Below are 12,085 nucleotides of genomic sequence, written 5' to 3'. Positions count from 1 at the left end.
GATAATCAATGCCCAGGCTAGAAGACTGAAAATTTGCACGGATATTTCTCTTAGTTCCGAAGAGCAACGCTTGCTGCCTTTGTTGCTTGTCTACCATAAACTTACAATAATCACAATAAGTATATAGCTGCTGCAGAGGTCTTTATAGAGGTACTGTCCATGAGAGACAAAATAAAAGCCACTGCCGCGTAATGTTCGGTTAAAGACCTCCAAACAATAACAGAATAGATTCATAACCCGTTATAATTTCATGTTACAATACTTAGTAACAGCGAAGTATATAATACTCCTCTTCGAGAGAAGTGTACCATAAAGCGGCGTAATGTAACATTAGGAGCAAAGTTACGAAACCGAAACACATGCGCGATAAATAATTCCCTCATTACTCTATTAGCGCTTAACTATTTGCCAAGGCGCATGCGCTTGTGGATTTTTGTCCCATGTCAAGAAATGAAGGTTTGTGGGTTGATTGCTGAGGATTTAGTACCAAACAGTTATAGAATTTTGATGAGTATGAGAGCTGACAAAAAGGTGCATGAGGCTGCGAAGAATCATGTGTGAAGAGGATACAAAGTGTCATCCTTCTTCTATTATCCCCATCTGGTAATGCATTATAGTGTACCTTTAATGTCTGAATAGGTTAAGTAGATAGGTAAGTGCATGAGGGTGTCCGAATTTTTTTTTTAAATATATTCAAGGTAAAAATTATCTTCATTATTTTGTAATAATTTTACTCGGTGCGTATTCATACGATTGCATTGTAAACGTTAATAGACGAGAGAATATCTGATATTTTATCTATTCGATTAATTTTGGGGGTTTAGAGTTAATCCCCTTTATCCTATCTAAACGTGATTTCTTGGCAGTTTTAGCGATTGATTGAGTGGGTTGCTTGTCGGCTACCTTTATATTTAATGCATTTTTTAAATCAACCATTCCAAATGATAAAATTAATACCCTGGCTTAACGTTTAAGTAAATATGATATGGTATGGCGTGCTTGTTTGGAAATAAAGGGCTAAGCATGCATGAGTTTGATTCTTGGCGTAAGTTTTAACACGTCAAGGACTTGATAAACATTAGAATTTATCATTAAAAAGAGTTGGGATACAGATTCCATTGGACTTTGGGTAGACTAATGGGAAAATACAAACATTATTTTATCCAAATCTTTTCTTAATTTTACGAAAGGATTTAGTACTTTGGTAGTGTAAAAACTTCCAGAAAGCGATGTTTTCTAAGATACAGCCATTCTTTAAGTGGAACGCCCCACCAGGCGTTGTTGGTACATTTGCTTACAAAACCAAACTTTCAGGATTTTAAAAGCATGTACATACCAGGGATAGATTTAATTTTAGAAGTAGGAATGGAGAACAGAGTAATGTGGGCGCACGTCAAAGCCCCGGACCCCCTTCCACGGGACGGAGGGGTATAAAAGAAGAGGCGGGTCATAGCGCCAGAGGTAAAAAGGAATTACGTATTTTTCGCTGTCCCCGTCAGTACTGTCATCAAAACGTAGTTTAAGTGAGCCAATAAGATAATTTAAAATTTCCGTTACGTGTTGGAGGGAGGGGCTCTATACTGGGCTATGAGTCGGACTGAAGTAAATACTAACCGTTCTCCATTCCTACTTCTAAAATTAAATCTACCCCTGCATGTACTGAGATAGCTTTACGCCGAGATTTATAAAATTCTGTGACGGGTAAGGCTTCCAAGAGCACCACGCACTAAACCTCGGAATCGTCCCTATATTTTCATATTCTAATTGAATGCGCATCGTATAAGGCGAATATTACCGATTACGCTGATCGGATTTGTTTGCGCAAAGTACTTTCCTTTCGTAAAATTAAGGAAAGATTTGGATAAAATAATGTTTGTATTGTCCCATTAGTCTACCCAAAGTCAAATGGAATCCGTATCGCCCTTTTTTTCTTCTTCTTACAAATATCACCTGAACAACAAGTAATTAACTTTATGAAAACTAACTTACTTACCCGAAAAACCTGATCCCGCAAAACCTTACAAAAATTTATCTAATTATTTCCTGGCCCTATCCCGCAAATCTTTGCATAACAATATATGTCATCAGGGATAGATTTAATTTTAGAAGTAGGAATGGAGAACGGTTAGTATTTACTTCAGTCCTACGCATGGCCCAGTATAGAGCCCCTCCCTCCAACACGTAACGGAAATTTTAAATTACCTTATTGGCTCACTTAAACCACGTTTTGATGACCTTGCTGACGGGGACGGCGAAAAATACGTAATTCCTTTTTACCTGTGTCGCTATGACCCGCCTCTTCTTTCATACCAATCCGTCCCGGGGAAGGGGGTCCGGGACTTTGACGCGCGCCTACATTACTATGTTCTCCATTCCTACTTCTTAAATTAAATCTATCCCTGATGTCATAAAGCAAATATCTTTACCGCCTTCAGTAAAACTGAAAAAATTAGTGTGTACACAATTTTGTAAGAATCATTGTAACCCCATATCGCCCATGTTAATTAATATTGCGGGTTTTGTGGGCCGGGCTTCAGAACTCACTATCTGTCACGCTTCCTGATCAAACCGAATAGTATTACAAGTAAAAACTGTTTAAAAGCGATTGTACCCTAACCATTTCTTCTGATAACCCTACCACATTGCAATCAGCGCTGTCTAGAGGGGGGGGGAGTAATTCGGCCAGTAGACCCATATCTTTTATTGTGGCCCGGTCACTTGTTAGGGGAAGTTCAAAGAATACCCCCATGTAAGATGTGGCTAAAAATACCCCAAAATGTTTATGAAAGGCCCGATAGATAAATGGGCCTAAAATATAAAACTTTAATATTGCATGCGGATATTATTCTTTTTAATGAAACACATTCAAGTGATTAAAAAAAATTAAATAAAATAAATTACATCAAATTGGACACAATTATTCAAAGTGATTTAATTAATTAATACAATGGTGTAAAAAATTCACTTTATAACAGATAACATTATTAATTAAACTACAGAAATTATTTTCGATGATCAGCTCCTATTGCTTCAGAGATCGATGTATAATTATCAGCTCTATATTTATAGAGAGGCCCATAATTTATTTATTATCACAATAATACTATATATTTGATTAAAAATTTTCCAAACGTACTCGAGTAGTTTATTCAACTCTCTTTTGATTTTATTGACAACAGGGGGTCCTTCGTAAGTTAAGGCAGTGTATATTTGAACTAATGAAGCTCCGGCTTTAATTTTATCATAGGCATCTTTCCCAGTAAAAATACCACCTACTCCGATAATTGGGATTTTTCCTATTGGTTGATTTTAAATAATTAATTTGAATTGAATTTATTTAAATAAATGATGAGTGTACGTAATTAAAACTGACCATTTGTTAATTTGTACATTTCACTTATAGTGTTTGTTGATAAATCTTTCAAAGGTAAACCACTAAGACCACCCTGTTCATTTTTATTTAGACTGGTTAGAGTTTCGGGACGTTGAAGGGTTGTATTGGTCACAATTAACCCATCAACTTGACTCTGGTTTAAGAGCATTTTGTTAATTACTGTTTAACGTGTTCTGAACTCGGAACTTTAAATTAAAGGGATAGTGACACGATTTTCACAGGGTTCATACAATTTTTGGAAAACTGATTTCCCTGAGTTTTCCAGGTTTTTTCCCAAATATATTTCCCCGAGTTTTCCAGGTTTTTTCCCATATATTTCCCAGGTTTTTCCCCCATATATTTCCCTGAGTTTTCCAGGTTTTTTCCCCATATATTTCCCTGAGTTTTCCAGGTTTTTCCCCCATATATTTCCCTGAGTTTTCCAGGTTTTTTCCCCCATATATTTCCCTGAGTTTTCCAGGTTTTTCTCCCATATATTTCCCTGAGTTTTCCAGGTTTTTTCCCATATATTTCCCAGGTTTTTTTCCCATATATTTCCCTGAGTTTTCCAGGTTTTTTCCCATATATTTCCCGGAGTTTTCCAGGTTTTTTCCCATATATTTCCCGGAGTTTTCCAGGTTTTTTCCCATATATTTCCCGGAGTTTTCCAGGTTTTTTCCCATACAAGGAGTAGTAACAACGGGAGTGGTTTTATAGTTGAAGTAACGCCTTCAGAGCAAACTTACTCAAAACTCGTAAATTTCCCTGAATTTTAATAAAAATTCTATATTTCCCTAAGTTTTTAGTTAACTATTTATTTCCCCGAGTTCCCCCAGTTTTCCATACATGGAGTAATAAAAACGGGAGTGGTTTTTTATAGTTGAAGCAACTTACTCAATTCCCTGATTTCCCTGAATTTTACTAAAAATTCCAAATTTCCCTGATTTTTTGTTAACAACTTATTTCCCCGAGTTTTCCATGCTTGTATGAACCCTGTTTAATTTTTCCATCCTAAATTTTAAATTTGACTTTTTTTTAAAAAAAAAACGTGTCACAATCCCTTTAATTTATTAAAATTTACCCCTTTCTTGGTTATCACTTTTGCTATCCCTTTTTTCCATTCATCAGATAAATCAGGCGAGACTTTAACCAATAAAACTGGTTTGTTTCCTACTAAGGAATTTCTAGCCTCTGAAACTTTATCTAATAGTTGCTCTACCTTTTTCTGTTCTTGCAAATCCCTCAAGTTAGGTGTATTTGGACTGGATATATTAACAACTAAATAATCAGCTAAATGTCCAAATTTTTTAACCCCAGCTACATAATCCGCAGTAGCATCTTCACTAGATTTATTCTTTCCTAAACTAACACCCAAGACCCCATTAGGTTTGCCTGATTTTAAGGTTTTTTCTAATTGGCTTAGGGCATAATCGTGACCTTTACTGTTAAAACCACACCTGAAAAAACATTAATTCATTTGAAACTTAGGCTCTGCTGCATAGTTTTTGCAGGGTTACCTATTAATTATACCACTGTCTTCTATTAAACGGAAAATACGCGGTTTTTCATTACCAGGTTGGGCTTGGGGTGTAATTGAACCCACTTCTATGAAGCCAAAACCAACTTTAAACAAATTACCAAAGGCTTCACCATCCTTATCAAAACCACCTGCTAATCCAACTGGATTTTTGAATTGAAGATTCCAAACCTTGTTTTTCTACATTCAAATATGTTAAGCCAAGCCATAATTTTATAACAACCTGTATTTACCAATAATGGCAGATCTAAGTCATTAGATTTAGGTAAAATACCATATTTGGCTAATTTTAAACTAATGTTATGAGCATTTTCAGGCTCGACTAATTTTTGTAATGATGGCATAAAAATATCCTTATAAAAACGTTCATCTCCTTTATAAATGCATATTCCACCAAATGTTACACAACCAGCTGAGCTCAGCAAAAATAATGATTTTATCTTCTGTAATAAAATAACAAAACTTATTGAACTTACGGCTTGTAGATTGGCATCTTTAATGTTTATTTCATAACATCGTGTGTAATTTTCGATCGATATTAACGTGCAAATGAACTAAAAATTAGTTTAAATTACCTTTCCAGCCTTTTTTGCGGCCATTTGAAATGTCGTCTGCTATTTTTAAGCATCACCACCAAAACGAGGCTGAACGATTAACGAATATCTCGAGTTCAGTTCGGTTCACCTCTATACTGTTTCTAGTACTATGCGTGAGCCCGCAAATTAAAAAATGTAAACAAACGCACGTGTTTTGGACCTTTAAAAATGGCGTTGTTTTCAATCGCGAAAAAGGGAAGTTATTTTAACTTTAATTTGAGTTTTAGTGCTTTGAAACGTTTATTATCAACACACGATGATCCATTAGTAAGTTACTAGTCTTAGTAAAGTGAAAAGTAAGTATTAAATTAAAACCTGTTACTAGGGTATTGGGAAACCTAAGGGGAGTGCCACCCCAACAGGGAGAAATGAACGTCTTTCTAAAGGGTTGCCCAAAAAATTTCCAATTGCTGGTGTAAAACAAACAATAGTTGTTGCGTCTGGGAAAGGTGGGGTAGGAAAATCAACTACAGCTGTCAATATTGCAGCTGCGTTAACCATTTTAAATAAGGCAAGTTAAGTTACATTGATAAATCATTATATGAGTGTGGTCTAAGAAGAAGAAGCTTACTCATGGGTAGGATAAAGCTGTGGGGATATTAGATGCTGACATTTACGGCCCTTCCATCCCTAAAATGATGAATCTTTCAGGCCAACCTGAATTAACAAAACGTAATTTAAGTTTAAATTTAAACATACTGAAGCCATGAATAGCTATGAATAATTTTAACATTTAAATTATAAATAGAAAATTTGATGGTACCTTTAACAAACTATGGAATTAAATGGTAAAAATGTTAATTGTACATCACGTTTATAAAGATTTGAGTTTGCTTACCATTTAAAATTGCAGCATGTCAATGGGATTTTTAGTTGATGAAAAATCTCCAATAGTATGGAGAGGTTTAATGGTTATGTCAGCTTTAGAGAAATTATTAAGACAAGTATAGCAAACATTAATCAAGATATAATCACAAATTAATTAAATTAAATTAAATTAACTAATTATTTAGGTCGCTTGGGGTAATTTAGATTATTTAGTTATTGATATGCCACCAGGAACGGGAGATACTCAGTTATCCATCTCACAAAATATCCCAATATCTGGTACATTAATTATTCATTAATAATCTTTTAATTGTAAAAATTAAAATGAATGCGGTTAAATTAAGGTGCGGTAATAGTCACAACACCTCAAGACATTGCCCTTTTAGACGCTAGAAGGGGAGCTGAAATGTTCCGCAAAGTTAATGTCCCAGTTTTAGGGATAGTTCAAAATATGAGTGTGTTCATTTGCCCCAAATGTAACAATGTTACTCACATTTTTGGCAAAAATGGAGCTGAAAAACTAGCTAAAGAAGTGAATGTTGATATACTAGGTCAGTTTAATTTAACGTTTATCAAGTATGATTGCTTTAGCAACTAAATTCTAAACTTACTTCCATTTTAAGGTGATATCCCATTAGATGGAATGATATGCGAAAATTCCGATAAAGGTTCACCTGTGGTCTTTTCTCATCCAGAATCGCAACAAGCTAAAGCGTATTTAAATGTAGCCCAGAATGTTGTATCAAAATTACCAAAATATGTTGATAATTTTACTTAAATTAAATTAATTAAGTAATATCACTTAATGTATTTATTACACCACCAATAAATATTTTTATTCTCATTTAACTATATTGCTAGATACACTTTAATTTCTTTTCTGTTCTTCCATGAAATTCATTTTTTTTTTTTCGAATAATTACTTTTGTCTTCATCTTGAATGTATGCACCTAGATTATCTTTGCAGAATTTACAATCTCCGTAACTTTTTCATATGAACAATTTTAAAATATTGTTAAGCCTATTTCTTTTCTTCGGAAGAGTCCCAATCAAACTCTTCCCTCTCTTTTACACAATGAGGGGAATGAGGACCCTTCTCAGGCTGTTCGTATAAAATTGTTGTCAATGGAACACCATTCCAATATCCCTTAACACCACAATAATAATTAAATAAACGTTATCTTAGAGTTAGGCTTAAGAAAAAGAAAGTCCGTCGGTTACGACTAAGCCTTGGTCAGTATAGTACTCACAGGAAAGCGATCTCCCGAAGATTGGTTGCACTGCATTGATAAGGGGGCCGATTGATAAAGGTAGTATAGAAAATCGGCGTTGTTTTGACTCCACGTTATAGATTTGTAGTTTTCACTAACTCCTTGGTCATCGGATGTCCCTTCGTTGTTGTATCTATTTATGTAAAACACGTGTTTAAATTTCGCGCCATCTGCCAAGAAGCCCAAGATAAACGATCCTGACGAATCAGAAGGCGCCCTTTACTGGTAGAAAAGCGCGCGTATTTTAAACGTGTATTCGCCATACGCTTACTTGTTCATATAAGCGAAGTAACTTTTCAAAACATGGCTGTCAATGGAACTTTTGCAAACTTCCAAATTAGTTTTGGGAAAATAATGAATGTAGTTTACACACATTTCATCGCTTATAGCGTAACCACCCTTTTAAAAATTGAGTTATAATAACGCGTAACAGCATAATGACCATCAACGAACATACCAAAGTAATATTTGCTCTGTCCGTTGTATCATAAGTACATGTTGTAATTAGAGCATCTCCCTATTAAGATTAACTATTAATAATATGGAATATTCTTGATAAGTTATTGCTAAGCCTATTCTCCTCTCACTTACGGGTAGAATATTAACGCGGTGTTTAAGTAATCTTATCTCTTGAAAATGAGTACTGTAATGGTTGTCCCTATTAAGTTCCGGAAGTTCAACCCCTCCTCGAACGTGTTTGGTCGCGACTTTAATCCCGACTAAGTGAGTGTGTAGTTGGGAAGCAAAAACAGTGATCCCTTCCGGTGGAAGACTCTAAGGAAACCCTTTAGGTTTAAGCCTAACTCAATATAGATCCCAAATAGAAGTCATACTCACTGCTCTGGTGCATTCCGCAACGCAGTAGCCCGATAAGTCGAAGAACGGTTGCTTGGGTGGTATGGCCATCTTGTCCGTGTACTCTAGTCCGACTTCTAAGACGCCCGCGTCATACTTCCGGAGATTAGAAGTGAAATAAAAACGGACACCGGAACTGTCCACCCAATCTAAAATATTCAATCAGTTTCCGGTCAAGGTTTTCCCAATGGGTATTATAATCGTACCGGATTTTATCTCTGGATTATTGTAGTGCACTTCCAGCATAATGTAGCGGGAAAAATTCTTGCCTCCTATGGGTAAACCTGCCTCTTCCGGATAGGCTAAAGGCTGTTAATCCCGATTTTTAGTATGGTACACATGTCGGATTAAGGTATTATTATAATCTGAATCACTGCCACGAAGAAAAGGTTAATTAAAATACTTAACGGGTGCTCCCATGGCCCAGGCAGCTAAGACTCGTTTGCATGGTTCAAGTTCTGGAGGACGCTCCGCGGAACGACAGGGACCGTTCCAATCTGGTAAAACCACGTCAGACGCAACTTCGCAATGGAAAGCTTCCATGTGGTGAACAAGAGCTTCATTTCCCTTCTGAATCGTTGCTTCGTACTAAAAACAAGGAGCTTAATACAGCAAAATGCTCTGCTAAGCCTTATACAGGGCCTTCTAGAGGGGGAGGCCGGGAGGGAGCAATTCGGTCAGTTTCCCCGAGGCCCGGGACGCGTGTAGGGCTGTCTTGAAGGGGGCCCGCGATTTGGTGAATTTTTCCGAAGCCCGCAAACTCTTTCAAATGCCCTTGCCTTATTGAATCTATTCATACCTTAACTATATGATGTTTTTCAGTAAACCTTTCAGGAATTTGATGCGTGCTGCACCAATAAGTCGTTTCATCTGCCGGGACATGAATCTGGTCGTTCGTGATGCTTAAAGTTTCCACATCGGATCCCAATTCGGGTACCGGGTTGGTGTTTTTGAGTAATTGTACCCTTTGGAAGCCGTGTTGTTCGTTGGAGATTCGCTTGCCGTCTAACCTCTTAAGAGGTCCTTTGCCAGTAACGTACAAGACATGAGTAGTACCGTCCTGCGAAAAATTGTAAGATTCTCCAAGTTCGGAGGTAGGCCAACTTTGACTCCTTCCAGTGTCTAATAAACATCTGATATCTGATACCTGAATTACGTAATCTTGATCATCGCACGTGTCAATCTTCCTTCGAATGACGAAACGCACGATTCTTCCTCGTCTTTTTAGACCAATAACGTCGCAGTCGTTGTGATAGTCGACCGAGATGATGCCGGTTCCGTCCGTCCAGGTGTCCTGGAATACGACGACCCCATCGAATGATTCGAGTCTCTAAACTGGGTCGTACCAAGTTGAGGCGTACCTGGAAATGAGGCCTTCCGTGTCTGTCGATCCACATGACGCAAAGATCGGCGTCCGAGACTTCGCCCCGATCCGAGAATCCGAAGGCGAACCAGTCGCTTTGACCAAGGCTAGCCCGGATTTCCATCGTAATTGTACCATCATCTTCGTCAACCAACCAGTAGAGATGGTAATGGTCTTCGGCGTCGATAGGGACATCGAAATATTGAAGAGCTTCGTTTTCCTGAGTCACCTTTAACCTGCGTTTCCAATCCCAGCAAAACCCATGTATAATTACACCCCAAGTAGTTCCACAGTAATTTTGAGGATATAACACGATTTTTGTAGCTTTTATATTAGTGAATAAAGAATTGTAAAACTTCGTATTTTCTTAATGCTAAATACCACCAATTTCTGCTATGGTTAGACATAAATAGATCAGAAAAAAAATCCCTACTCACTGATCATACAATGTAAAAAATTGCGGTGTCTTTGCCTAGGTTACTATAGAAAGGATAGAAATTTCATTCTTGTGGGAAGGAAAGAAAGAAAGATTTACGGTTTGCTTATGGGTAGAACTTTTAGGAAACTTTTCGTAAAACAATCTATAAGATTATACAAGTTTTCTGTAAAAAGAAACCTCTAAATGATATTCACTCTTCACAGTTCAGACTTTCAGGCTCGAATGATTCACAAACGAGGTCATAATGGGCTATGCACTTTAATATGCAAATAATAAAACCCAATTGAATAATACTGTATAGGAAACCATAAAATATCCCTCCCCTATGCTACGATAATAAAAAACGAAGCTGTGACGTAATAATATGGCTTTGACAGTCCCTAAAATATATTACAACAAGTCCCAATGCTAACTAAGTTCAACATACAAAAAAAATAAAAAAAAAAACTACTAGACATAGAGACCATTCAGTCAAAATTAATTTGTATTAATTTCTATATGTAATTTTAGTCCACCATATTTTGTTTGATCACAGATTATAACTTTTATTATGCAGATTAGGAACTAACCATTTTAATTACCCATTCCACATACTAAACGCTAACTTACGCTAGTGATTATTATATATAGAACTATTTTTTGAAGAAGTTTCCCAATCTTGGAAAATTAGGAAACAGTGGAAATTCTTAGGAAGCTTAAAAAGTACAATAACTAATACATTATTTAATTGGGAACCATTATTTTAAGGAAACCATATCTTATTAAAATTTTAATTAACTTTGCCATCCGGATAAGGAAAATTTTAATTAAACCTTCAAGACCAATTAAGCAAAAGAATAGGAGAATAGTCTGACATCATTTAGCACGCTATTAATTACTTTAAAACGATCGCTGATTGGTCATTAAGATTTAGCGCAAACCTTAGTTTATCAATATGACATTTAACATCATATCTTCCAAAGAAGTTTTAACTGGATGTTTGATAACGTTACTGAATTTGCCAATCATGAACGATCTTGTAGCGCGAAAGTTTAAAAAACACAGGGAATGAATTAAATAAATAAGAGACAAGTTTACCTATTGGAATGTAAGTTCCTGGAACAGCTGGTTGGCAAAAGTAAAACAACTACAAAGAACTGAGCTAAAAAGTTGATAACAGAGTTCGAAAGTGAGAGTTTGGAATCGGGACGTCCGTCGTGGGCCAGCATCGCTGCGAAACTAAACTACAAAGCGGGGGTCCAACTTCTCCTCTCTTACGTTAATCGAGCGTTCAAAGAGAGAAAAGAGAATTACGGGGTCCCTAACTCCCTTTATCCATTCCGTAATCAGCACAAAAGATCGGAAGCGAATACCCACCCTACAACCTTTTATAATATACGATCTAATAGTGAGATTATTTGCCTCCGTCCCTATCTTCGTCCCAACGCCAAAGGGGGTTGAGCCCTTGGCGTAAAATTTATGAATGAGCTACCAAAACTGTATTTTCAGTATTTTTCTACCTACCAGGAATACATAAAGCTTATAGGAATAGTCATTTTCTCAATGAATCTTGGCGGATTTTGTGGGACGAGCTAGATTAATCATTAGCCGCGTTTACACGAGACACTTTGGAACCGTTTTCAACCGTTTTGGAAAGGCCTAACACTTTTTAAAAATAATATTTGCATTTTCTCGTGAAAGATCTCTGGTTTTATCAACTTAATATTCTTTTTTGTACATTCCAAAACGGTTTAAAACGGTTTCAAAGTGTCTCGTGTAAACGCGGCTATAATGTATTACCAGAAGGGAATAATAGAAGAAGGATGAAACTCTATCTTCTTTAT

The 12,085-nt window shown here is 36.4% G+C and overlaps 3 protein-coding genes across 4 annotated transcripts; 1 reads left to right on the top strand and 2 right to left on the bottom strand.

Annotated features, from left to right (window-relative positions):
* Window positions 1–2,907: 2,907 nt before the first annotated feature.
* On the bottom strand, window positions 2,908–5,577 carry Dhod (dihydroorotate dehydrogenase 2). The gene is made up of 7 exons (XM_089869797.1): window positions 5,486–5,577; window positions 5,144–5,353; window positions 4,891–5,090; window positions 4,455–4,830; window positions 3,374–3,527; window positions 3,137–3,296; window positions 2,908–3,057 (listed from the first exon to the last, which is right to left on the bottom strand). Exons 1-7 carry the CDS (start codon window positions 5,507–5,509, stop codon window positions 3,003–3,005), a joined length of 1,179 nt encoding a protein of 392 aa, XP_089725923.1. The 5' UTR covers window positions 5,510–5,577; the 3' UTR covers window positions 2,908–3,002.
* Window positions 5,578–5,595: 18 nt separating this feature from the next.
* On the top strand, window positions 5,596–7,183 carry Nubpl (NUBP iron-sulfur cluster assembly factor, mitochondrial). The gene is made up of 8 exons (XM_089869798.1): window positions 5,596–5,773; window positions 5,832–6,017; window positions 6,088–6,178; window positions 6,255–6,294; window positions 6,360–6,450; window positions 6,520–6,613; window positions 6,679–6,885; window positions 6,958–7,183. Exons 1-8 carry the CDS (start codon window positions 5,675–5,677, stop codon window positions 7,110–7,112), a joined length of 963 nt encoding a protein of 320 aa, XP_089725924.1. The 5' UTR covers window positions 5,596–5,674; the 3' UTR covers window positions 7,113–7,183.
* On the bottom strand, window positions 7,142–11,607 carry LOC149690302 (dopamine beta-hydroxylase-like). Of its 2 annotated transcripts, XM_089869795.1 has the most exons (12): window positions 11,340–11,607; window positions 9,822–10,059; window positions 9,608–9,754; window positions 9,260–9,520; window positions 8,869–9,048; window positions 8,667–8,769; window positions 8,443–8,609; window positions 8,197–8,379; window positions 8,063–8,122; window positions 7,877–8,004; window positions 7,585–7,738; window positions 7,142–7,481 (listed from the first exon to the last, which is right to left on the bottom strand). In XM_089869795.1, the coding sequence occupies exons 1-12, from the start codon at window positions 11,468–11,470 to the stop codon at window positions 7,356–7,358; spliced, it is 1,878 nt and encodes a 625-aa protein (XP_089725921.1). In that variant the 5' UTR covers window positions 11,471–11,607; the 3' UTR covers window positions 7,142–7,355. The 2 variants fall into 2 exon arrangements, with proteins under 2 accessions (XP_089725921.1, XP_089725922.1); XM_089869796.1 differs by lacking the exons at window positions 7,142–7,481; window positions 7,877–8,004.
* Window positions 11,608–12,085: the final 478 nt, after the last annotated feature.

The sequence above is a fragment of the Phalangium opilio genome, unplaced genomic scaffold, assembly GCF_054372755.1.
Source record: "Phalangium opilio isolate 3A_F unplaced genomic scaffold, DU_Popi_V2 ptg000031l_1, whole genome shotgun sequence".
Lineage (NCBI taxonomy): Eukaryota > Metazoa > Arthropoda > Arachnida > Opiliones > Phalangiidae > Phalangium > Phalangium opilio.
Note: the sequence above shows the minus strand (reverse complement) of the source record. Positions and strands in the feature narration are given on the sequence as shown.